The 26789-nt window shown below is 44.3% G+C and overlaps 3 protein-coding genes across 3 annotated transcripts in view; 2 read left to right on the plus strand and 1 right to left on the minus strand.

The window, feature by feature from the left end:
- AAMDC (adipogenesis associated Mth938 domain containing) overlaps positions 1–26789 on the minus strand; it is a 215401-nt gene that overhangs the window by 85855 nt on the left and 102757 nt on the right. The gene's annotated exons all lie outside the window — the stretch shown is intronic.
- Positions 37–26789, plus strand: PAK1 (p21 (RAC1) activated kinase 1). The gene is made up of 15 exons (XM_075266244.1): positions 37–199; positions 8043–8254; positions 8955–9055; positions 9590–9737; positions 12257–12294; positions 15529–15645; positions 17665–17839; positions 19102–19165; positions 21312–21360; positions 21817–21929; positions 22094–22211; positions 22571–22670; positions 22873–23069; positions 24498–24635; positions 26533–26789. Exons 2-15 carry the CDS (start codon positions 8068–8070, stop codon positions 26617–26619), a joined length of 1632 nt encoding a protein of 543 aa, XP_075122345.1. The 5' UTR covers positions 37–199; positions 8043–8067; the 3' UTR covers positions 26620–26789.
- Positions 13843–26789, plus strand: part of LOC142194137 (glycerophosphodiester phosphodiesterase domain-containing protein 5-like) — a 227434-nt gene continuing 214487 nt past the window's right edge. The window contains exon 1 of the mRNA XM_075263154.1: positions 13843–13870. The gene's annotated coding sequence lies outside the window, so the exon portion shown is untranslated. The remainder of the gene's footprint in view (positions 13871–26789) is intronic.

The following is a 26789-nucleotide window of genomic DNA, read 5'->3' on the forward strand; positions in this document are numbered from 1 at the left end:
TATGTGGTGGGTGTGGACTGGAGAGCGGCTGTGGATGGTGAGCGGTCACTGTGCTGAGCAGTGGAGGAGCGGCGGGTGTGTGTGTGCAGAGCCGGTGAGGAGTGACGGGTCCCCGGGAGTGTGTGACAGGAGAGCCCGCTACTGCTGGGAGGAAGGGCGGCGGCAACAACCTGTGTGACCGGGAGCGGAGAGCTGGCAGGTAGGGTCATGTGACCGCAGGTGTCTCACCTGAGGGCTGTGCCCATTGTCCTCCGTGCCCAGGACCCTGCAGGATACATTGTATATACTCTATACTGACTGTATACTCCGTGTACTGACCCTGCAGGATACATTGTATGTACTCTATACTGACTGTATACTCCGTGTACTGACCCTGCAGGATACATTGTATATACTCTATACTGACTGTATACTCCGTGTACTGACCCTGCAGGATACATTGTATATACTCTATACTGACTGTATACTCCGTGTACTGACCCTGCAGGATACATTGTATGTACTCTATACTGACTGTATACTCCGTGTACTGACCCTGCAGGATACATTGTATATACTCTATACTGACTGTATACTCCGTGTACTGACCCTGCAGGATACATTGTATATACTCTATACTGACTGTATACTCCGTGTACTGACCCTGCAGGATACATTGTATGTACTCTATACTGACTGTATACTCCGTGTACTGACCCTGCAGGATACATTGTATATACTCTATACTGACTGTATACTCCGTGTACTGACCCTGCAGGATACATTGTATGTACTCTATACTGACTGTATACTCCGTGTACTGACCCTGCAGGATACATTGTATATACTCTATACTGACTGTATACTCCGTGTACTGACCCTGCAGGATACATTGTATATACTCTATACTGACTGTATACTCCGTGTACTGACCCTGCAGGATACATTGTATGTACTCTATACTGACTGTATACTCCGTGTACTGACCCTGCAGGATACATTGTATATACTCTATACTGACTGTATACTCCGTGTACTGACCCTGCAGGATACATTGTATATACTCTATACTGACTGTATACTCCGTGTACTGACCCTGCAGGATACATTGTATATACTCTATACTGACTGTATACTCCGTGTACTGACCCTGCAGGATACATTGTATATACTCTATACTGACTGTATACTCCGTGTACTGACCCTGCAGGATACATTGTATGTACTCTATACTGACTGTATACTCCGTGTACTGACCCTGCAGGATACATTGTATATACTCTATACTGACTGTATACTGACCCTATAGACTGACAGTATGGACGCGGATAGGTTATCTATGGGCTACATATATACAGCATGTAGGGAGTATATATACACTGTGTAAGAACAAGCTGCTTTGTATATAGTGCAAATGTTATCTATGAACTATATACAGCATATAGGGAGTATATCCTCTATAAGAGCAAGCTGCTTTGTATATAGTGGCTATGGAATCTATATACAGCATGTAGGGATTGTATAGACTGACAGCAGTGGCACGGTACTGGGTATATAGGATATGTTGCCTATGGGCTATATATACTGCATGTAGGGATTGTCCATACTTTATGTAGGTACTTCGTTATCCATAGTCTATATATATATGTATATATGGACTGTATACAGTATATTGTAATATATGCCCTATCTGCTATATATACTGTATACAGTGACTGTATACTATACGGCCTTTATCTAGTATAATAAATGAGCTGACTGTATATACTGTATACACTCCATGCTATATGGGCTGTGTATCTAGTTATGTATACACTGACTATGACTATATGTATTGTTCTATATGTCCTGTATACTGCATACATGATATATATATATATATATGTATGTATAGGTCACAATATATATGTTGGTGCTGTATACATCATGGATCATCACGCCCATCATCCCTAGGAGAGGAGAGTCTCAGCCAATTATTAGTTACCCCCCCCCCATAATCGGCCCACTTGCCCCCCCCCCTCTTTGAAGCTGCACCTGTCATAACAGGTAAATACCTCCTGCCCTGCAGCTGGGGCTATACATGTGTATATATATATATTCTCTCAACCTCATGTAACGGTGTGATAAAAGCCCGTTTATAACCCAGCTCTCCTGGACTACTGAATGACAGATGTGGCTACCTGCCGGACAGTCCTGGGGCGGCCGCCTGTCTTGTCTGATTGTTTCCTGTCCTTCTGCTGATGTCAGTCTTCTGACTGTTAACCCCCACTGAACCAGCAGTGATAGCAAATACATAACATTAGCCATGACGGCCACAAGATGCATTCATCCCCCTCCCTCCATAACTTAAGAGTCCGTCACCAAAACTTCTGGCCCCTACTGACCAGCAAGGAGAAGCGGTTTTGGGGATGAATTGACATGTGGATTGTCACTGCAGATCTGTAATACCGTACACGGCGACTCACAGATCCCTGTGGCTTCTAATGGGGCACATCTGGTTCCTGTAGTCGTAGAGTCCGTCATGAGGGGAAGGTGAGTGCTGTCCGCTCCTGGCCAGACTAATATTATGTTATGCTTAGTGCAGGGCCTGATTTATAGAGAATTCAGTGGCCACCCGCAGGCCCCACACTAGCCATACGGTACATCAGGGGGCGCTAACTCCGCCCCGATTAGTTGCCCGTCATATTTTTTTTGAAATATTATTGTCCTAACGTCATTTTCCGTCTTATCTTATCCTAAACGCGTCATCAATAATTAACGGTAGAAAGCGGAACCGCTCAGGCGGATGAGTAAAAGTGACCTGTTTATTAGCCCAGTAATGGCCGCCCGCTTTCAAGGCCACTTAAGTCCCTAAGACCATAAATTGGCCTCCCCCTCTAAGTGGCCATTAGCCTGTCCCCGTCGCTGGATGCTACGTATTAATATGACTTGAATGTGGTCTTAAGAAGTTCACCCCTTTAAGGCTCACTTATGTCCTCTATAGCCCTTTAAGGGTGATAGTAATAGAATATACCTTTATGGGCTAGTAGGCTACTCCTGGGGTGGGGTTAATAGTCGCCATATTGGACAAGAGTCGGGACTTATCACACCTTCCATGAACGCAATGCAAGCTTGCAGTAAGGACTGACACTTCAATAGGCAGAACAGTAAGAAGCCATGACCATTGTGACTCGGGATCTCTTTAAGACAATTAAAGGCACCAGTGGTCACTGCAGCTTCTCTGCGGTATCCGGTGCCTATAATTGGATGTCAATCTGTGCGGGTTTCTGTGATGCCGCCACCAGACACCTTTATATACTGCTATAATGACTTGCATCGCACGTAGCTCCACAGCTGATATATTTAGCACGGCGCCTTGTTGTGGGGAAGAAAACGGTCGCATTTAATTTTAGCGTGTTCCTTAACTCTTGGGTGGCAGCCATGTTGGGTCCTGCCTCAGCACCGTCAGCGTTTTACCCTCACACCTTGAGACGCGAGGCACAGCCCTACGGTATGTTGTGCGTGAGACGAGCCATGGGCGCATCACACTGTTGGTGTTGGGACGTATTCACACAGCGCAGTCAGATCATGCGGTTTGCAAATATTTATGCCAGTTAAAGATACTGCCCCCGCAGGGCAAATGTGGTATTACATGGCAGTCGTTCTGGTAAATGGCGTCCATGTCTTGCAACGATGGCTCCTCTAGAAGTGGATGTGCTCATGTCGGTGACGGGGGTGATGGCACCTGTCTTCGTATTTCACCCCAATCCCGAGGAGGTGCGTTCTCCACCGGTGCAGGGGATATGGAGACCAGTCCTGAATCGCTATAGCCGCCCCCCCCCCCCGCCCCCCCCCCTCCATTGTGTTCCAAGGGCGCTTCAACTTCTTATTCAATCCCATTAGACTGTTGGGGGGTTTTACTTTTTGCAGGGTGCGCTGGGCGGCTGTCATGTGACCCGGCCGTGTTGTACACGTTGCGTTTCTTCACCTCTTCCGTTATTTGTCCCTTGCGACACTAGTGAGCAGGTGTGTGTACAGACGCCGCACTTATATCACAAGTTCTGCGTGCGAATTGTCAACCAAGAATCCCGGCGGGGGCCACATAGCGTCCACGTGTGACATTCCTGCCGACAACTCATCACCCGCGACCTGCGCCTTGTTTGTTCCTACTAAACACGACATCTACAAGGACAGGGGCGAAGGCTTTCATCTCCTTAAGAAGAACTTGATCTGACCTAAAACTTCTCACTGCTGAGGGTTTGTTACAATTGTATCAAGTCTGACAATCCTCTGTGAGATAAACCATCAGCTTTCCCGCTTTGGTGTTTCGTTGCAATGTATCAGCCCAGTAACCGGAATGTTTTTATTTGCAGAGAAGCGGTGGCTCTCCAGCTGTTGCAACACCACAACTCTCAGCATGGCCGGGCAGCTGCAGGAGGGTGAGGCATGCTGGGAGTTGTAGTTAAAGACCCCTTAGGTGGTCCCTTGCAAGATTCTCTACCCTCAGTGTTCCTCCGGTGATACCCGCCATTGGGCACGGAGAGAGAACACACGCTGGGTGATGTAATTGTCGAGTTAAAGGGATCATGCCATGAAATTTATTCATCCCTTATCCAACTGCTGAGACCCCCACCGATCCTGAAACCTCCCCCCCATTCTAAATGTAGCGGCCGACGCAGAATGCTCACCCCACTCCATTACAGTGACCCATTAAAGGGAGGGCGAGCATTCTGCGTCCACTGCTATATTCAGAATGTTCTCAGGATTGGTGGGGGGTCTCTGCGTTCAGGGCCATTTATCCTCTGTGCTATAGTGAAGGGATAACATGACATGACCCCTTTAACCACACCACGTCCGAGCAGTATATAGCACGTGTCGTCTTCTAATATCTAATAATCCGTAATACTTGTTAATCCAACACTTATCTGGTTTTATTAGCAGCAGATTAAAGGATTTTTGACCCTATTGGGATCCCTTTAAGATCTGACACCTCAAAACACACAACTAAAGTGTACTTCCCCTTTAAATTTTTAAAGGGATTTTCCGGAATGTCCTGAAATTTGCAAATATAAGTAACAGATTTTCCTACTATAAAAAAATACAAATGAATTGGACCCCTGAGTGACTGTGGGTGGTTTGTGTGTTCATGTCTGTCTCATCCATAGGACTATTCTATGACCTCATCTCTACATGAATAGGTTACGGGTTCATGGATGAGACACAGTTGTCGCCCCCTCCAGTATCCGTGCGCAGGGACCAGATGTGTAGAGCCGGTCTGGTCATTTAGCTCCAGATGTAGTAGGGCTGAGTTTGTCATCTACCAGCAGTCCTATCCTACTCTGTTATCTGCATGGTTACATATTACACATTATCCTGAGTGCATACGTGAATTATACATTACCGTATACACGTGAGTGCCTGTGCACGGGTATTACACACTGAAATGGCTGATAACAGAGGACACCAGATGTAGCAGTACTGCCGAGTACTTGTAGCATACCACATGTAACTTCCTAATGTCTCAGTTCTTTGCTATTTTTCGACACGTCTCACAGCTGAGGGTTTGTTACAACCGTATAAAATCTAGAATTTTCTTGTTCAGCAATACGTTTTACCTGCGCTGATACATTGTAGCAAACCCAGGACGGAAAGAATAATGTGTGGCTGGTTTATCTCAGAGGATTGTCCTGGTTCCAATTGTAGCAATTGCTCAGCTGTGAGAAGTTTTAGGTCTGTGTAATGCTCTGCAGATAGTCATGTCTGCTGTATTGTAATGCTCTGCACACAATCAGGTCTGCCTTGGTCTCTGTTGTAATGCTCTGCACGCAGTCAGGTCTGCCCTGGTGTAATGCTCTGCACACAGTCAGGTCTGCCCTGGTGTAACGTTCTGCACACAGTCAGGTCTGCCCTGGTGCAACGTTCTGCACACAGTCAGGTCTGCCCTGGTGCAACGTTCTGTACACAGTCAGGTCTGCCCTGGTGCAACGTTCTGCACACAGTCAGGTCTGCCCTGGTGCAACGTTCTGCACACAGTCAGGTCTGCACTGGTGCAACGTTCTGCACACAGTCAGGTCTGCACTGGTGCAACGCTCTGCACACAGTCAGGTCTGCCCTGGTGTAACGCTCTGCACATGGTTAGGTCTGCCCTGGTGCAACGCTCTGCACACAATCAGGTCTGCCCTGGTGCAACACTGTGCAGCTAGTCAGGTCTGCCCTGGTGCAACGCTCTGCAGCCATTCAGGTGTGCCCTGGTGTAACACTCTGCACATGGTTAGGTCTGCCCTGGTGCAACGCTCTGCACACAATCAGGTCTGCCCTGGTGCAACACTGTGCAGCTAGTCAGGTCTGCCCTGGTGCAACGCTCTGCACACAATCAGGTCTGCCCTGGTGCAACACTGTGCAGCCATTCAGGTGTGCCCTGGTGCAACGCTCTGCAGCCATTCAGGTGTGCCCTGGTGCAACGCTCTGCAGCCAGTCAGGTCTGTCGTGGTGTAATGCTCTGAACACATTCAGGTATGCCTTGGTGCAACACTCTGCACACAGTCAGGTCTGCCCTGGTGCAATGCTCTGCACACAATCAGTTCTGCCCTGGTGCAACGCTCTGCACACAGTCGGGTCTGCCTTGGTGCAACACTCTGCACACAGTCAGGGCTGCCTTGTTGCAACGCTCTGCAGACAGCTGATTCTCTGTCCTCTGGGATTAGGGAGCAGGTGATTTCTCTGCCGCCTGGTCACCTTTTTAGATGCAAATTGGTGTCTTCTGTGGCGTCTTCTCCACCCTCTATGCCATCTGGTGTCCCCCGGGCTGCAGCACAAACGCAGACCTGCAGGCTAGGAGGCCGCCTGGGGTCCCCAAGGGCCCTTCAGCTTTACGGGCATTTTGAACTAAATACTTAAAAAGCTATAAATCACCCCAGGGCCGGGTTAGTCGCCCATTCATGAGCGCCATCATTTCCCCATAATCCCATGATTAGGGCTGTGAAACTAGAATTTATTAATTTTTTATGCTTAGGAACAGCGCCACCCTTGTCCATAGGCTGAGTCTGGTATTGCAGCTTAGCCCTATTAAATGCTGCACACAGCCTTTAGACCAGTGTGAAACCTGACACTTTATCCGAGTCTTTGAAGAGGCCGTCTGGGCTAGTGGGCTGAGTTTATGATGTAACTGGATTAGTAAATCTGCCCCAGGTATCAAAAAGTGGCAAAAAGTTTGTGATCTATAATGGATAGCACATTTAGAGGATCAATCCAGGAATCTCTTAGGGGGCAGAGCTGGACCGATTCTGCTTGTGATGGTCATGCTCCGCCCCCGAGGACCCGCACAGTGCACTAGATATAACATAATGAGGCAGATCACTTCCACTGTATCGGGTTTACTTGGAGTGCTCCTTTAAAAAAAACAAAACCCTTAATAGAGGTGTGGTGAAGTCTTGAAGAGTCACATCCTCCTTGTGAGGATCTGGTGTCCATGTGGGCTTGGCCTGGGTGGACTATGTCAGGCAGGGGTCACATACAGGAAATCCGGTCTCCTGGGCCCCATCTTCTAATATTTACTACCTCAGGGGAAAGTTCTCTGCAGATTGGATTTGGCAGTGTGACTAAAGTTGTGTTTGCAGGTGTCCGTTTTAGTCCAGGCCACGACTGCTTGACTCTTCTGATGGAACGCAGTGTCGGTACTTAACGGTATACAGCGAACTTACAGGGGTATTTCCATCTTCATTCCTAATCTCTATGAGAGCACGACTAGTAGATTTGGACCATTGTGTTTGACGAATGCCATGCTAATTGAATAATTCTTCTGAAAACAGCGCCACACCCTAGCACTGGTTATGTACGGTATTGCAGCTCAACTCCGTTCATGTCTATAGAGCTGAGCTGCACTACCAGACGCAATCCACTGACAGGTACGGCGATGTTCATCTAAGAAAACTAGGAACTAGTCCTAAACAACCTCTGTAATGTTCAGCGGCGTCAGCTTACATGTTTTAAGGGGCCCTCCGCCCTGGACTACCCCTTTAATATATTAAACTGTGCTGATAGAACTTTAGTTGATGAGTATTTTTACATCTTCTCTTTTGACACAGAACAGCTGCTCCAGTACCTCTGAAGATGTCCGACAATGGTATATACGTTGATGATAAACCTCCAGCCCCGCCCCTGAGGAACACCAGTACTTTTATTGGAGCCAGTGTGAAGGACACCATAAACCATGGCTCAAAGCCTCTACCCCCAAACCCAGAGAAGAAGAAAAAGCCAGACCGGCTCCTCTACATGTTACCCAGGCCTGGAGATAAATGTACGTATAGCATTGTTCACGGCCCGTGTGATATTATACAACATGACTATTGGATTAGGCTGAAACTCCGCCCACAGGGTACACAAAGGCGAACCTATCTTTATGGTTAACCTCCCTAGCTGACTGAAATCATGATGGAGTTTCATTCAGGGTTCACACTGGACCATAACATGGCGTTGTTTTGTTGGGGGGGGGTGTAAACTTATGCACTCCCCTTCACAGTAACCAAACGGTGACCCTTTAAGACCCTGCTGCCCCTTCTTGGGTATGTGAGCGTGCCAAGTCCTGGCGAGCGTGCCCAACCTTTGGTCTCTTATTTTATCGGAAAACAAACCGTCTCTCTCTATATAATGGTTTACAATCCCTGTGAAGCTTTTATGGCCGGATTTAAAGGGGCGAGCGCCACACGGCCGATTGATTCATTGGCACAATGACGTCAGCGCGAGACTATAAATCCATCAAATGTTTATTTAAAGGGATATGATAAACACCTGTATTATGTTACAGGAAGTGGCCATTTTGTAGGAACGATGGGACAGCTGACCAGTGACTGCCAATCAGATCGCTGCTCTCATTTTATAACCTGGCAGGCTAGGATGTAAGCTGGTATCTGATTGGTTGATATGAGAGACCACTTTCACTTTCGTTTTGCTGACGTATTGTCTGGTTCCCTCATAGTAATGGTGGTTTCTTATTCCAGCCAGCAAGAAGATTGTGAAGGTCAGGCCGGAGATCTCCTTGCCCTCGGACTTTGAGCACACCCTCCATGTCGGCTTTGATCCCGTGACCGGAAAATTCACCGTAAGGCAGTGGGAAAAGGGATTTAAAGTTACCGCAAACCGCACAAATATTTTGGGTCATTTTATATGTTTTTCTCTATTCACATCCAAAGCTGCTTTCAAAATTCCGTTGGTTGTCCTTGGAAACAGACAGCAGGTTTCTTGTGTCAGTCATGTGACTTGGCTTTGACTTTGCATCTGACTTACCACAATGCACTGCTGTACAGGAAGCCGGCCGAAAACAGACTTGTAACTTTAGATATGAACGGAGAAGAATCGCTCGTACATATCATTGGCAGAATTACTTAGGGGTTTGTGTAGATTTTTACTGTGAAATGATGTAAAATGATTGAAACGTTCCTTTAAGTAGTTAACCCTTTAATGGGTATCTGCCAGTTGACTGAATTGCTGAAAAACCTAGGCAGGAAGTGGTGTTATGGGCACACACGGCACTCTTGCTCTTTTTGTCCACCATGCTTTACACTGAAGCTGTGCTTGGTCAGTCACTTCCTGTTATATATTTTTTTTTAACCCATTTTGTCCTGTGTCTGTACAGGGAATGCCAGAACAATGGGCGAGGCTCTTGCAGACTTCCAAAATTTCAGAAGAAGAACAGAAAAAGAATCCACAGGCCGTGCTGGACGTACTGAAGTTTTATAACTCCAAGAAAACCACTAACAGCCAGAAGTACATGAGCTTCACAGGTAACCTCAGCGAGAACGGCTATGTCCTGTGGAGACAGCTGTAGTAGTGTTATTATTGTACATAGGTGCGGTATTATAGTAGTTATATTCTTGTACATAGGAGTAGTATTATAGTAGTTATATTCTTGTACATAGGGGTAGTATTATAGTAGTTATATTCTTGTACATAGGAGCAGTATTATAGTAGTTATATTCTTGTATATAGGGGGTAGTATTATAGTAGTTATATTCTTGTACATAGGAGTAGTATTATAGTAGTTATATTCTTGTACATAGGGGTAGTATTACAGTAGTTATATTCTTGTACATAGGAGCAGTATTATAGTAGTTATATTCTTGTACATAGGAGCAGTATTATAGTAGTTATATTCTTGTACATAGGAGCAGTATTATAGTAGTTATATTCTTGTACATAGGAGTAGTATTATTATAGTAGTTATATTCTTGTACATAGGAGCAGTATTATAGTAGTTATATTCTTGTACATAGGATGTAGTATTATAGTAGTTATATTCTTGCACATAGGAGCAGTATTATAGTAGTTATATTCTTGTACATAGGAGCAGTATTATAGTAGTTATATTCTTGTACATAGGAGTAGTATTATAGTATATCATATTTTGGTACAATTTGGATGAAACAATGACACTGTCTCACTGTACTTTATATTGTTCCTGTTACCTTCACTTTCTGATGGTGTTTGTCAGCAGTTTTCTCTCCCAGTCAGTCAGTTTCTGATAAGCTGCCCCATGTTTTGGTGCACTGGGATTTTTACAAGTCGAGCAATAGACTGTAATTGTTTCCGATATGAGTCATGAGGGCTCTCCCTCCTCCTCGTCCTCGCTTTCTGGCCGGCCTCAGACGTGTCCACATTGTTTTTGTTGGCAGGCTTTCCTGCAGCTGACTCTGCTACCGGGATGGCTCAGCAGGGTCTTGTTTGCAGAGTGATGCCATTCAGTCATGCAGGCCATAGTCACGGAAGCTGAAAGTGAGCTTCTCCCTGTGTACAGCAGATGATGATGTCCGTGCACAGCCTGGCACCTAGCATATGGCATGTTAATTAAGGTAAACTGACCTGGGTGAATAGGATATCTGTTCACTCTTCTTTCCCAGTGTCCTGATTGGCAAATCTGCCTTTTATTTTACATCGGTTATACACAAGAGAGAAGTGTAGGTGGGGCCGGCTCCAGGTTTGTTTGGGACTCTTTTGTAGCAACTCGGGCGCAACGCAGCAAAAAACTGAGGCGGACTCCTGTCTTGGGCCCCCCCCTCCACCCCACACAGTATAACACCCCATTTACACACAGTATTATGTCCAATAGCGTCCGCACAGTGTAACCTCCCATAGTGGCCCCTATGGTATTCATTGCGCATATTGCAAAAACTTCAGTTTCGGCAGAACCCTACATTTTTGGGGTTCACCGCGGGCATCATTCTGCGTTGTGATGCCAGCCGGACCTACGTGACATTGAAGAGATCCGAAGACAGCACAGAGTCTCTCCGGAGCCCAGGTTTTTATCTTTTTCACTTCCCAATTATTTTACTTTGAGGTCTGAAAAGAACCCCGAGTATAATAGTTTCTATTTGGACTTATTTGGTCCGAACGAAACCACCAGGTGAATCTCACTGGGTTCAACCAACAAATACTCTTGCTGCGGGTCCACGTCTTACTTGCCGATCTCTGATTCTGCTATGGGACGCACTGCTTTACCTCCAGGGGGTCCTATGTGTCCTATACGGGGCCCTCTGGTGGGCTGAAGGGGAAGCGGTTGTGAGCAGGAGCGAGGATCGGTAGGGCCTATTACCTGCTGTGGTTACTTCAGCGGGTAATGGCCTATTTTAAAAACCAGCAGGGTCCTTTGGGCCCCCCCAAAGGTGATGGCGACTCTGACTGTAGGTAAAACTCTTTCCAGTGGGTGTAGTTGCAGTATTGTCCACGAAAAGTAACGTTCATGAGTAGTCGCGTGTTCCTCATTGCTGATTGGCTGAGACGTATCACCTGACCTATTGAGTGTCTACTTTCCAATGGGCATGAATGCTAACACTAGTATTGGGCTTCTCAGGGGCCCCATAACAAATTTTTGACTGAGGCCTTTCTGAAGATTAAAGGGATGGTGTAGGAGGGCGCGGGTCGGGCTTAGGATAATTAAGTAAATAGCGGCTGTTTCCTGTTGGAGTCGTGGGTCGGGCTCCTATGGCAGTAATGGTTTGGATAGTCACCCAGCTATCACGATATTTGTTGCGTACGATTATTACCCAGAGTCAATGACGGTCTTACATTTTGTTTGCGAGCAGACGGTGATGTTTAGTCATTGGGATGGGGGTAGTGTAAGGTAGGGGGGTAAACACAGCTGAAATGAGGTCTGAAAATTGGCGGTAACGTTTTTATTTCCAATTTTCTCAATAGTCCAGTATATACATTTATGTAGTATGAGAGCCGATGGCAGAGACTCGGTTGTATATGTAGCTGTTGCCACAGGGGGCGTTGTGTAATGGCGGCATGTCTTATTTCTCTGCAGAGGACGAACTTGAGGTATACAAGCCGTCTGACAAAACGGTAAGTTAAAAAATTGTTGAAATTAAAATATTTGTAAAATAAAAAATTGAGTTTTTTATTTTATTTTTTCCTTTAATCTTTCACTTTCTGGGACAGGAAGTAGCTGTCTGACCATTACCAGTGACGGCCATATTGGCTGCCATGGAACGGTTTGTCTGTCACTTGGTCACCCAGATGTTGTACGTTACTTCCCTCTGACGGTTCTTCCTGGTAGCTGGGAGTTGCAGTAGTGACCGTATTAATAGTCACCTAACTTTCCTGGGCTCCTGCATGGCATAGCTGACTACTTATTTAACCCTATATATCATTGAATAACCAGATGAAATTCTAGGAAAGATCGCTGTCAAATCAGAATTAAAATCTGGTGCAAATTATTTGTCATCCATAAATGACATACAGGGATCTGGGAAAGCTGAGTGACAACCCCTATTGACATGTAATAGACCGTAGTGCTTCCGGTTTCACAGTTCTTTTATTATACAGTAATACAGTTCACTTCTCTGTCAGTCGTTCTAGATACATATGCAAATCAGGTGCCTGGGAAAGCTGGGTGATAACCACTGTGGAATCTTTTGTCTTTGACTGTTTGCTTTTCAATATTACTTGGTGAAAAATCTCTCTATGCTACATCTCCCGGACCAATACTGCTAAAATACCAGTCATATACGCCATTCAGGAGCCTGGGAAAGCTCGGTTACAATCGCCGTGAGATGTGTCAGTGCCATCATAATCCTTTGTCACTCTACTTTCCCAGATGTCTGAATGGCATATCTGCTTAGGGGCGCAGTTCTATATCTCCTAGATCTATGGTGCTGGTTACTGGGCAGATATGTCTGTTTTACTCAGCTCTCCCAGATTCCTGAATGGCCTAATGACTCCTATTTGACGGACTAGAGTGAGAAAGTAAACGGGGCTTATCTATCATTTAATGGATTGTAAGATTTGTTACTCTCGAGACTCCGGCCATACATCTTCTAAGTTTTTAGGGAAGGATAATCTGCGTGTTAACCCTGTCCTGTCCAGATCCTAGGTTGACCGCAAGGACTTGGCAGTCCCTGCCGCATGTGCTTTTCATTTACTCCTGTGTCTTTGGGAATTTCCATTTTTATGATTTATTCCTACTGGAATTTTTTTAAAGATATTTTTGAGTATATATGTGTGTGTGTGTATATATATATATATACCATATATACTCGAGTATAAGCCGACCCGAGTATAAGCTGACCCCCCCTCATTTTACCACAAAAAACTGGGAAAACTTATTGACTCGAGTATAAGCCTAGGGGGGGGAAATGCAGCAGCTACTGGAAAATTTCAAAAATTAAAATGGTCGGAGTTTTTGGGTGCAGTAGGTGCTGGGAAAGGGAGGGGGTGTTTTGGTTGTCTGTCTGCCCTTTCCCTGAGCTGGAGGACTGTTTTTTCTTCCCCCACTTGGAATTCAGTCTAGCTGAATATAGGGGATCTGCAGTGCTCCTATTAACCCCTTCCCGATGGAACAGGAGCACTGCAGATCCCCTATATTCAGTAGACTGGGCACAATCAGACACAGGGATACCTAATGTGTTTGTGCTTCTCAGTCATTTTCTACTTTTATATGTATTCTAGGGAAAGGAGGGATTTGGAACTTTTTATTTTTTTTATTACATTTTTTTTTCTTTGCACTGTTTTATGGGAGATTCTATACATTAATATTGTGGCTGGTCATAGACTCCTCCTAAAAAAAAATAAAAAAAAAAAAAAAAAAAAAAAAATTTTTTTTTTTTTTTTTGCTGACTCGAGTATAAGCCGAGGGGGGCTTTTTCAGCACAAAAACTGGGCTGAAAAATGCGGCTTATACTCGAGTATATACGGTGTGTGTGTGTGTGTATATATATATATATATATATATATATATATATATATATATATATTTATATATATATATATATATATATATATTTATTATTATTATATATTTTTCATTATAACACTTCGGTCACGATGTCTCCATTAAAAAATAACCCAACGCAACAATAGACTAATATCCAATTATTGTTGTCTTTTTACTCCAGTTCAGGCTGGAAGAAGAGCCAGAACTATATAGGCCTCATTTATCTTGTCTTTGTTGCCCCTAGCATCCAATCACAGCGCAGCTTTCATTTTTACAAAGCAGTTTAAGAAATGATAGCTGAGCTCTGATTGGTTGCTATAGGCAGTAGGCTTCTCATAGACTCTTTGATGCCCATGACAACCAATCGGAGCTCAGCTTTTATGTATTAGCATGCTCTAGAAAAATGAAAGCTGCGCTATGATTGGTTGCTATGGGCTGCTTGAGTGAAGGCCTAAGGCCATGAGGCCTAAGCATAGGGATTATACAATAGTACTGCCATCTTGTAAGCATTTTTAAGGGGACATTTCCCCCTTTGCATGTCTCATGTGTTTTGTGACGAGGGTATGCCAGTGTGCTCTCCACTCCCCTTTTTGTGACCGGACTGACCCAAACATAGAGGTGCAGTTGTCACAGCTCCGCCCCCTTACTGAGCATTGTTATCTTCTCTTATATACAGTAAGATAACTGTTATAATAGGACAATCCCTTTTAGGATCAGATCTGCTGTGGGTTTTATTGCGCTCAACCAACTAGAGATACAATATCCATACAAAGGGTTAATGGGCGACCATTTCCAGGAGTGATGGACGATCCCTGCTAATAGACGGCCCTCCGCTCCTGGTGTCTGTTCACGCTGTATCGGCTCTACGGCAAAGCGGAAGGGCCCATCGGCAAGTTTTACTGCGGTCGTAAACAAGACTTTAAGAATCACGTATTGCCCGAATCCAGTTTCTCCAGCTTTTAGTTCCTTCTGGGTTATGGGTTCGGACGTCATATAAAATAATTTTATAGTCTAAATGGCATAATTATATCTACATAAAACAACAAAGTCTAAATAAAAAAAGCCCCATATACAGATAAAAGTTCAGGTCGCACATATTTATATCACCAGTAGCGAAGTTTTGGGTTATTTCAATATTCAAAAGGTAGCGCTAGATGCACAGCGCCCCCCCCCCCCCCATCCCCCTCAGAAAGAACACTAATTTGCATTTCCTTTTCCTAGGAGAAAGAGTCCCCCCCCCCGAGGAAATTAGTAATTATTATAGCATGGACCCCAGTATACTCCGGTCTCAGGAGATAACCTCCATATTATTGTCCGGGTATATATCTGACAATTTAATAGGATATTTGTACGTTTAATTTCAGAATTCAAAAGTCGTCTCAGAAGTCCCTGATGTTCCTCCAGTCTGTGAGGATGAAGATGACGAAGAAGAGCCCAGTGCCCCCCCTGCAGTGGCCCCACGTCCTTTGTATACAATGTCGGTGGGTACAAAAACTACAACATGTTTTGTCCTTCAGGTTTCAATTGAGCTTTATGCAAAGTTTCACATCTTTCACAATGTTCACATTTGCTTTGTGGTGTCCGTTGTTCTGGTAGTTATATTCTTGTACATAGAAGGTAGTATTACAGTAGTTATATTCTTGTACATAGGGGGTAGTATTATAGTAGTTATATTCTTGTACATAGGAGGTAGTATTATAGTAGTTATATTCTTGTACATAGGAGCAGTATTATAGTAGTTATATTCTTGTACATAGGAGGTAGTATTATAGTAGTTATATTCTTGTACATAGGAGGTAGTATTATAGTAGTTATATTCTTGTACATAGGAGGTAGTATTATAGTAGTTATATTCTTGTACATAGGAGCAGTATTATAGTAGTTATATTCTTGTACATAGGAGCAGTATTATAGTAGTTATATTCTTGTACATAGGAGCAGTATTATAGTAGTTATATTCTTGTACATAGGAGCAGTATTATAGTAGTTATATTCTTGTACATAGGAGCAGTATTATAGTAGTTATATTCTTGTACATAGAAGGTAGTATTATAGTAGTTATATTCTTGTACATAGGAGCAGTATTATAGTAGTTATATTCCTGTACATAGGAGTAGTATTATAGTAGTTATATTCTTGTACATAGGAGTAGTATTATAGTAGTTATATTCTTGTACATAGGAGGTAGTATTATAGTAGTTATATTCTTGTACATAGGAGGTAGTATTATAGTAGTTATATTCTTGTACATAGGAGTAGTATTATAGTAGTTATATTCTTGTACATAGGAGCAGTATTATAGTAGTTATATTCTTGTACATAGGAGTAGTATTATAGTAGTTATATTCTTGTACATAGGAGTAGTATTATAGTAGTTATATTCTTGTACATAGGAGTAGTATTATAGTAGTTATATTCTTGTACATAGGAGCAGTATTATAGTAGTTATATTCTTGTACATAGGAGGTAGTATTATAGTAGTTATATTCTTGTACATAGGAGCAGTATTATAGTAGTTATATTCTTGTGCATAGGGGGCAGTATTATAGTAGTTATATTCCTATACATAGGAGGGCAGTATCTTCTTCTAGACTTCAGTATAGCTTGCGTTTGTGTATATATTGTGCCCCCCTCTATAATTAGGATGATACTGTAGATTATTGCAGGTGTCGGCTTCGGTTGTGCTCTTGGTCTCCTTTATGACACTTCCTGCTTTGTGGGGATTTTTCTCCTATAATCTCCTTCCATTGGGCGGCTGATAATGGGTTTTCTGTTTACTTCTGTCTGGAGTAATACTCATCCTGCTGATTCTGGACTTTCCTTAGTTTCACTAGTCATAAACACTTATTGTCTGGAGAGTCTCTAAAGCCAACAGTAAATAAGAAGCTGCAGATCCCATCATGTCCATCACAGATTACAGGCTATGTTTTTTCCAAAGCGAACCTTGGAAACATTTGCACTGGTCGCTCTCACTTATGAGCTGCACAAGGCCCTGCAGTAATAACTGGAAAGCAGCAGAAAAGTATGTGAATGCAGCTTTGGGTGTGAATGGAGTAGAAACCAGGCAAAAGCTATAGAGGTGTACAGCTTCATCCATTTTTAATAAAATGCTTACCACAAAGGATCCATTGCGTTGGACGCCCCCTTCCCTTCCAATCACCTTGTCATTTAATTTCCATATTATTGTCATGGATAGATGAGTTGCAGGTTGTAGATCACTAGATTGCCATGTTTTTCTACCTCTGGGCTCCTTTTATCCAATAACCGATATTTCTTAAGCTGCACTTCCCGTTTATGAAGCCTAAGACTTTTGCACACAAGACGTTTGTCATCTGTTTGTGTACTCTTTAGATTTAGGGTTTGTGTTCCTTCATTGTATGTATAGTTAGTGAACATGGACCAGGTGACCTTATAATGGGAAGGCTTTAGCAGCAGCCTCCAGACATTGAGCTCTCTCCCCTGTGGTATAGAGATTGACGCCGCAGTTATTACTACTTCAGGTCCACACTCGCTCCGTCATTCTACCAGCACCTCCACCAGTCAAAGACGAGCCGCCATCGCCGCCCTCCGAACCTCAAGAAAACAGCGAGCTGCCTGCCGATGCCGCTGCTAAGTCCACAGACAAGACCAAGAAAAAGGCCAAGATGTCAGATGAGGAGATCCTGGAAAAACTGAGTATGTATTTCTTCTACTTCAGCTCTTTTGTATTACTGGCGTCTGTTCTGTGATCTAAATGGCAGTGACATGTCTCGAGTCCTTCATCCGATAATCCAGAATATCTGATAATCCGGCTCTCGATTCTGGCTGCTATGTAACGTGATCTCTCTAGAAGTACAAGACGCTGGGGCTAGAGCTGCCATCTTCGTTTTGTTTTGTAGCCCCCATAGATTTAGAGAGATCTCTGGTTAAAGTGGAGGGGCGTATACTCGCAGCTTCACTTTAATAGAGGATACACATTTTTCATGGCATAACCATCAATTAAAGGGGATTTTCGAAACTTATATATTGTTATCACTATGTTATCGATGGGGTCAGACACTCATGATCCCCGCAGCCCCTTCCCGGTGCTGATGACATCACATTCATCAGTCACATGGTACAGCAGCAACTCAGTCCCATTCTAGTAAATGGGGCTGAGTTGTAATATGAAGCAAGGCTGCTATACCATGTGCTTTGTATTCACTGAACTACGTTGGTCTGTAGTGTGAGTCCTGGGTATCAAACTTCCTTCGACCCCATATTGATGAAGTTTACTAAATATAGGTCATCAGTATGTAAGACAGGGAAAACCCCTTTAAGTGTTAGTGGGAGGAGCATATGGCCGCACAAATCTCTGCCCTGTCTGGATATTTTGTTACATTTTTCCCGCTCTGATACGTTGTATCCATCTGGCATTAACAAAGGATTTTCAGAACTAAATACAATTGTAACAAACCCACAGCTGTGCGAAGTAGCACATCCATCCAGGCCTCTGTATATAAACCAGATCACTCCATTCACTGACAGCAATCAGAGATCTTGTAAATTGAAACGCGCCGTCTATGAAAACGTTGCAGATCTGCTCAGACGGCTCATATCCTCATTTCCGGAGGCTGTTAATGGAAGGTGACTGATATTTTCCACGGGCCCCATTAGCATTGTGGTTTCTGCTTTCCCTTTAATGTGGGGTCCATGTAATCCTCTAGTACGCAGCGTATGTTATAGTGACTGACTTGGCGGCGGACACGACAAGGGTTCGCCGCAGCGCCTGGCAGATACGTCCTGACCGCAGTGAGGACGGAATGACTTCTCGCATACATGTGGCTCGTGAAGGCAGAGTGTGGCCTTAAAGGGGAAGTGTCTCACTATGCGTATCCTTTAATTACCAGTCACTATAGTGGGGGGGATTAAAGGGTTAACATGTGGACATATAGGAATATCTTCTTCTGTGTTTTCAGGAAGCATCGTCAGCGTGGGGGACCCCAAGAAAAAGTACACCAGGTTCGAGAAGATCGGCCAGGGGTGAGTACGTGATGGGCTCTTAAAGGGATCAGCCCTGACCCTGATGAACAGTATACAGAGGAGGGAGATCATATATCGGGGGACAGAGGCGACTCTCATCCCCACAGACCCCTATAATTAAGCAGCAAGTCTTTACAGCGTCCTGTTGCCACCAATCTAGTACAAGCCTCTCACTTTACAGCACTGCTGCAATTCCACTATACACTAAAAATCCCATAATTGGGTCTGCAGTAATCCAAGCAATCTGACGCTGGCACCCAGCTTTCCCAGATCTCCATTCAATGTATTCCTATAACAAAAAATTTTATGGGATTTTAACTCAGCTTTTCCAAAACCCTGAATGGGAAACTTGCCTCCTTCTGCAGCCTTTACCCCCTCAATCACATGATCGCCACATGGGGAGGTAGCTTTGCCATTCAGGACTCTAGGAAAGTTGAATAGGAATGGTAACCATTTTATTTGTCACGCAGAATGGCAAGTCCTGTAACCCCTAATAACTTTATTAAGAGTGGGTTTGCCTTTTTGGACTCTAGGAAAGTTGGGTGGGAAATAAAATGAGCCCTTTTGGTTCTTGCCCAACTTTTCTAGTTCGTGGTTTGACCTATTTCTATGAAATCTCTCATATGGCATTGTCTCTTGGCTTTCTCAGACCCTTGAATGGCAACTTTGTGTATATAAAAGCCGTGTAACAAGTTAGGTTAGTCTTTCAGGACTCTAGGAAAGCTGAGTATGAGCTTCATTGGCGTCCATTTTGATTATCACATGTATGCTCTGTATGCTGGATTACATAACTACAGCATAAAAGGTTGATTTGCCTTTACTGCAGGAAAATTAGGTCCATTTTGGTCCTCACCCAGCTTTCCCAGGATGAGATAAGTGAACTGTATTGAGTGATTTCTCGCCAGTGCCTACTCTGGAAGGTGGGCAGGGGGAGGGGGCTGGTGATTCTGTCCTGGAGCAGTATGGCGGTAGATCGCCACCACGCCTCTCATCTCTCACATTAGCGCCCTCTCCAGGGGACCATTGTTGGCTTATGCAGAACGCTGTATTAAAAGCTCCCCTGACAGAGAGTTCCTTACATTCCTGCGCCACGCTGGCACACACCGAGCCGGAGAGCAGCCCGCTGCCAGCAGAGCTAATAATGGCTGTGTGCGCTGGTCATGGGCCAGTGGGCATTCTGCGTTCGCTCATGGTCGGGGAATGCCCCTGCATGAGATTACCCGCATGAATGTTCTCTTTGTGTTCCTGTCAGGCTGCTTAGACCTGGCAGGAGATGAGAGGACGTCCGCCAGGCAGCAGCGGGCAACGCTACCTGTGCCCTCTCATGTAAATGGGTCAGGACCAGGAAAAGACGTAGCATCCCATGCAGGACACTAGAAAAGCTGGGTGCTGTTTTCCGTAGTGGCTGATTGGATGTCATCCAGTAAGAAAGTGCTATGATGGCGTCTTAAAGGAGACCTGCAACGGTTTGAAATGTGACATTGTAAGATGGTGAGGGCGCACACATTAAAGGGGATGTCTAGGAATTGAGAGGGGACCGGGTGTAACACAAAAAAAATTATTCTTTGCCCTTGAGGCTTCAGTTTCTGTCGGGCATGGCAATGTTTCCTGCAGCACACAACGTCCGGACAGCGCACAGCCGAACGCACAACGGTGCCCAATTCCGAAGCAACCCCTTTAATCCTAGTGGTAAGGGTTAAACCCCGATCCTGACTGCGCCTGTAGCTGTAATGAGGAGCGCAGTGTAAGTAGATTTAGTGCGGCACAACTTGGCGTAGTCGGGGTGTGCAGTTAACCAAGGAGGATGGTCAAGAATTTCCCGTGTTTATGCCTTCGATTCAGCTCATTATTGGGGGGATTGTTAGATTTAAAGGAGACGTATTGAGTGAATAATAAATGAGACGGCTTCATGGGTAACCATCCGTGTTATACCAGGCAGGATTGTAGGGTAAATGAGTGAGTACCTCAGGAGGAACCGTCATGGCTGCCACTTTCCTGATGGACAAACAAACAAACGAAAAAATACTTGAGGAAAGGGAACATCTTAAGGTCCTCTATATGATATATGGATACTGGGGATTTTTAAGTCCGGATGGACATGCCCTTTAAGAATGTTGTGTGTGACCTTCTCTCTTGTTCCTCGCAGGGCATCAGGAACGGTTTACATTGCACTGGACGTGGCCACCGGACAAGAGGTAAAGAGCCCATGTCATACAGGATGGCGGCACTTTGGTCAGTGTCACCCCCTACCCCGGTCACCAGCGGTCCGGATACCTATTGGGCCCCTCTTTTTGTAGTTTAAAGGGTTTTCTAGAATTAAGAATCGATGATCCCTCCTTAGGATAGGTCATCAACAAAAGACTGATGGGGATCCAACACCTGGTCCCCTCCCCCCCACCATCAGCATTGGTTGCAGCGTTTGGGTGAGCGCCGCAGCCTTATCACTATTTAGCAAGCACAGCGCTGTACATGGCATAGTGGCTGTGCTTGGTATTGCAGCTCATTCACTTGAATGGGACTGAGCTGCAAACAGGCCATGTGACCAATGAATGTGATGTCACACGGACTGTATATCGAAGGCATCGCTGTCGCTGATCTGCCGGGGTCCCCTCCTTGCAATATTAAAATGTCTTAATTTTTGTTTCCTGCAGGTGGCGATCAAGCAGATGAATTTACAACAGCAGCCAAAGAAAGAGTTAATCATTAACGAGATCCTCGTAATGAGGGAAAACAAGAATCCCAACATTGTCAACTACCTGGACAGGTGGGCTTGGTTTTATGGGTTGGGGTTTTACTTGTGCTTCATATACATTTAGTACAACTTTCTTAGTATTTTTGGAGTTGTGATGTGTAGTTAGGTCTGTATCCAATATGGCGGACGGTCTGCGGTAGGACTGCGCCTCCTCATGGACTGACGTGTCATTGCAGTTACCTGGTAGGGGAGGAGCTGTGGGTGGTCATGGAGTACCTGGCCGGAGGGTCGCTCACGGACGTGGTGACGGAGACCTGCATGGCGGAAGGACAGATCGCAGCCGTGTGCAGAGAGGTGAGTCTGTCACTGTCCTCCGAATTGCCAAATACGTCCAGGTTCACTCAGCAGGATGGACGTACTGATGGGGATTCTAATCTATGTAAATCCTCTGTGACTAGGGTAGAACTATTCACAAGGGAGGGGGAAAATACTTAGCATCTTATTCACATTATTGGTGTCCTGATATGACCACAAGCCCCCCCTAGAGAGTCCTGTCTGGAGCGAATGTCCTCATCTCCGGACTATAGATGAGATTATAGGGGGGCCATTGCGGGGTTAATGAGTATTCGTATATAATGGGTGGTGTCTGCTCAGTGATGGGAATGAATGTGTCTGGTGCGGCCGAATCCGTGACCTTATTATCCTCTCCGCAGTGTCTTCAGGCCTTAGAATTCCTGCACTCCAACCAAGTCATCCACCGGGACATAAAGAGCGACAACATCCTGCTGGGGATGGACGGGTCCGTGAAACTAAGTAGGTGACTGCGGCCTGGAACCGTCCGAAAGGGGGAGGGGGCGAAGGGAGACGGAGGGTAAACGGGGATGGGGTGAGAGAGCGAATAGTCTAACGTTCCCATCAGTCACATTGTGGTTACTATCCTAGATATAGGTGTATATATCCTCATATTACTGGACACCGCAGTGTTATAGATGAATATTGTGTGGTCTTCTTTTAGCGGACTTTGGGTTTTGTGCCCAGATTACTCCAGAACAAAGTAAGCGCAGCACAATGGTGGGGACCCCGTACTGGATGGCGCCCGAAGTGGTAACACGTAAAGCGTATGGTCCGAAGGTGGATATCTGGTCTCTGGGCATCATGGCCATAGAAATGGTAGAAGGAGAGCCGCCATATCTAAATGAGAACCCTCTGAGAGTAAGTTATGTTATAGTAGTTATATTCTTGTACATAGGAGTAGTATTATAGTAGTTATATTCTTGTACATAGGGGCAGTATTATAGTAGTTATATTCTTGTACATAGCAGTATTATAGTAGTTATATTCTTGTACATAGGAGTAGTATTATAGTAGTTATATTCTTGTACATAGGAGGTAGTATTATAGTAGTTATATTCTTGTACATAGGAGTAGTATTATAGTAGTTATATTCTTGTACATAGGAGGTAGTATTATAGTAGTTATATTCTTGTACATAGGAGTAGTATTATAGTAGTTATATTCTTGTACATAGGAGGTAGTATTATAGTAGTTATATTCTTGTACATAGGAGTAGTATTATAGTAGTTATACTCTTGTACATAGGAGTAGTATTATAGTAGTTATATTCTCGTACATAGGAGCAGTATTATAGTAGTTATATTCTTGTACATAGGAGTAGTATTATAGTAGTTATATTCTTGTACATAGGAGGTAGTATTATAGTAGTTATATTCTTGTACATAGGAGGTAGTATTATAGTAGTTATATTCTTGTACATAGGAGGTAGTATTATAGTAGTTATATTCTTGTACATAGGAACAGTATTATAGTAGTTATATTCTTGTACATAGGAGCAGTATTATAGTAGTTATATTCTTGTACATAGGAACAGTATTATAGTAGTTATATTCTTGTACATAGGAGGTAGTATTATAGTAGTTATATTCTTGTACATAGGAGCAGTATTATAGTAGTTATATTCTTGTACATAGGAGCAGTATTATAGTAGTTATATTCTTGTACATAGGAGTAGTATTATAGTAGTTATATTCTTGTACATAGGAACAGTATTATAGTAGTTATATTCTTGTACATAGGAGGTAGTATTATAGTAGTTATATTCTTGTACATAGGAGTAGTATTATAGTAGTTATATTCTTGTACATAGGAGGTAGTATTATAGTAGTTATATTCTTGTACATAGGAGGTAGTATTATAGTAGTTATATTCTTGTACATAGGGGGCAGTATTATAGTAGTTATATTCTTGTACATAGGAGTAGTATTATAGTAGTTATATTCTTGTACATAGGAGCAGTATTATAGTAGTTATATTCTTGTACATAGGAGTAGTATTATAGTAGTTATATTCTTGTACATAGGAGTAGTATTATAGTAGTTATATTCTTGTACATAGGAGGTAGTATTATAGTAGTTATATTCTTGTACATAGGAGTAGTATTATAGTAGTTATATTCTTGTACATTGGAGTAGTATTATAGTAGTTATATTCTTGTACATAGGAGTAGTATTATAGTAGTTATATTCTTGTACATAGGAGCAGTATTATAGTAGCTGTATGTTTGTAGATAGGGGGCAGTATTTGTCAGGAGAGCTCCTTCCAGACTGTGATTGTTCCCTATAGGCGCTCTATCTCATTGCTACTAATGGGACCCCAGAACTGCAGGAACCAGAGAAGTTGTCTGTTACATTCAAGGACTTTCTCAATCAATGCCTGGAGATGGATGTAGAGAAGAGAGGATCAGCCAGAGACCTTCTACAGGTGAGCGCCTTCCCCCGCACTTACTGTATGTATATGTGTATATGGTCTTATATAATACCCTCTTGTATATCCTCTTATGTAATCCCTATGTACTGTTTCCCTGACAATTAGCTGGTCACTATACCTGTGGTTCTGACCTCTGAGCACACTTTCAGTGGCGGAGCTACTTGTCCTCTATCTCTGTGTGGTACACGATGCTTGGCGTCCCCTCCGCTGACCATATTGCATTGAGCAGGTGGTCCGTCCTGTAGAACGGTTTGTGTTCTGTGACTGACAGGCAGCGCTGAGCTCATCGTGTATAAATAGACTCTCCATAGAGATGATGCAGAGCCCGGCTCACCCACCCACCGCTCATCCCGGATCTGTCATCTTCGTTCATATAGCGTCAGCCTTTACCATTAGATTACTGAACTGGCGGGGGTTTGGGGGTCCAGTCGGGGGTGAGGATCTGGAATGAAGGTGGTGGGAGGAGGACACACCTGGACAGGAAGCCATCTCCTAGGGATAGTACATACACTCACCGGCCACTTTATTAGGTACACCTGTCCAACTGCTCGTTAACACTTAATTTCTAATCAGCTAATCACATGGCGGCAACTCAGTGCATTTAGGCATGTAGACATGGTCAAAACAATCTCCTGCAGTTCAAACCGAGCATCAGTATGGGGAAGAAAGGTGATTTGAGTGCCTTTGAACGTGGCATGGTTGTTGGTGCCAGAAGGGCTGGTCTGAGTATTTCAGAAACTGCTGATCTACTGGGATTTTCACGCACAACCATCTCTAGGGTTTACAGAGAATGGTCCGAAAAAGAAAAAACATCCAGTGAGCGGCAGTTCTGTGGGCGGAAATGCATTGTTGATGCCAGAGGTCAGAGGAGAATGGCCAGACTGGTTCGAGCTGATAGAAAGGCAACAGTGACTCAAATAGCCACCCGTTACAACCAAGGTAGCCAGAAGAGCATCTCTGAACGCCGCACAGTACGTCGACCTTTGAGGCAGATGGGCTACAGCAGCAGAAGACCACACCGGGTGCCACTCCTTTCAGCTAAGAACAGGAAACTGAGGCTACAATTTGCACAAGCTCATCGAAATTGGACAATTGAAGATTGGAAAAACGTTGCCTGGTCTGATGAGTCTCGATTTCTGCTGCGACATTCGGATGGTAGGGTCAGAATTTGGCGTCAACAACATGAAAGCATGGATCCATCCTGCCTTGTATCTGTAACGGTTCAGGCTGGTGGTGGTGGTGTCATGGTGTGGGGAATATTTTCTTGGCACTCTTTGGGCCCCTTGGTACCAATTGAGCATCGTTGCAACGCCAAAGCCTACCTGAGTATTGTTGCTGACCATGTCCATCCCTTTATGACCACAATGTACCCAACATCTGATGGCTACTTTCAGCAGGATAATGCAATGCCATGTCATAAAGCTGGAATCATCTCAGACTGGTTTCTTGAACATGACAATGAGTTCACTGTCCTCCAATGGCCTCCACAGTCACCAGATCTCAATCCAATAGAGGAGCATCTTTGGGATGTGGTGGAACGGGAGATTCGCATCATGGATGTGCAGCCGACAAATCTGCGACTGCAACTGTGTGATGCCATCATGTCAATATGGACCAAAATCTCTGAGGAATGCTTCCAGCACCTTGTTGTATCTACGCCACGAAGAATTGAGGCAGTTCTGAAGGCAAAAGGGGGTCCAACCCGTTACTAGCATGGTGTACCTAATAAAGTGGCCGGTGAGTGTATATTAATAATACACAGAAAACCTCTCATTTCTCACAGTGCACTTCAACCTTACAGAATAGTGAATGCAGCTTTGACTGTGAGTGGAGTATAAGGTAATATTCCTTGGTTACGCTAATGTTCCCATTCTTCATCTTTCCCAATCAGCACCCATTCCTGAAGACCGCCGAACCCCTCTCCAGCCTCACACACCTCATAGTCGCAAGTAAGGAGGCGGCCAAGAAAAACCGCTAAGTGCTGGGACTTGCTGATTTGTGGACTCCTGGTGGGGTGTAAGGCCCCCGTGGCTCTGCCAACTTTTATACGTGTTCTTGATCAGAGCATCGATTACGGAACGCACCGCCGCCCGAGGCGAGCGACAGACTGAACTGTGTGCGATTGTTTACATGATGAGCGCTACAAGA

This window comes from Leptodactylus fuscus, chromosome 2 (assembly GCF_031893055.1).
Source record: "Leptodactylus fuscus isolate aLepFus1 chromosome 2, aLepFus1.hap2, whole genome shotgun sequence".
NCBI lineage: Eukaryota > Metazoa > Chordata > Amphibia > Anura > Leptodactylidae > Leptodactylus > Leptodactylus fuscus.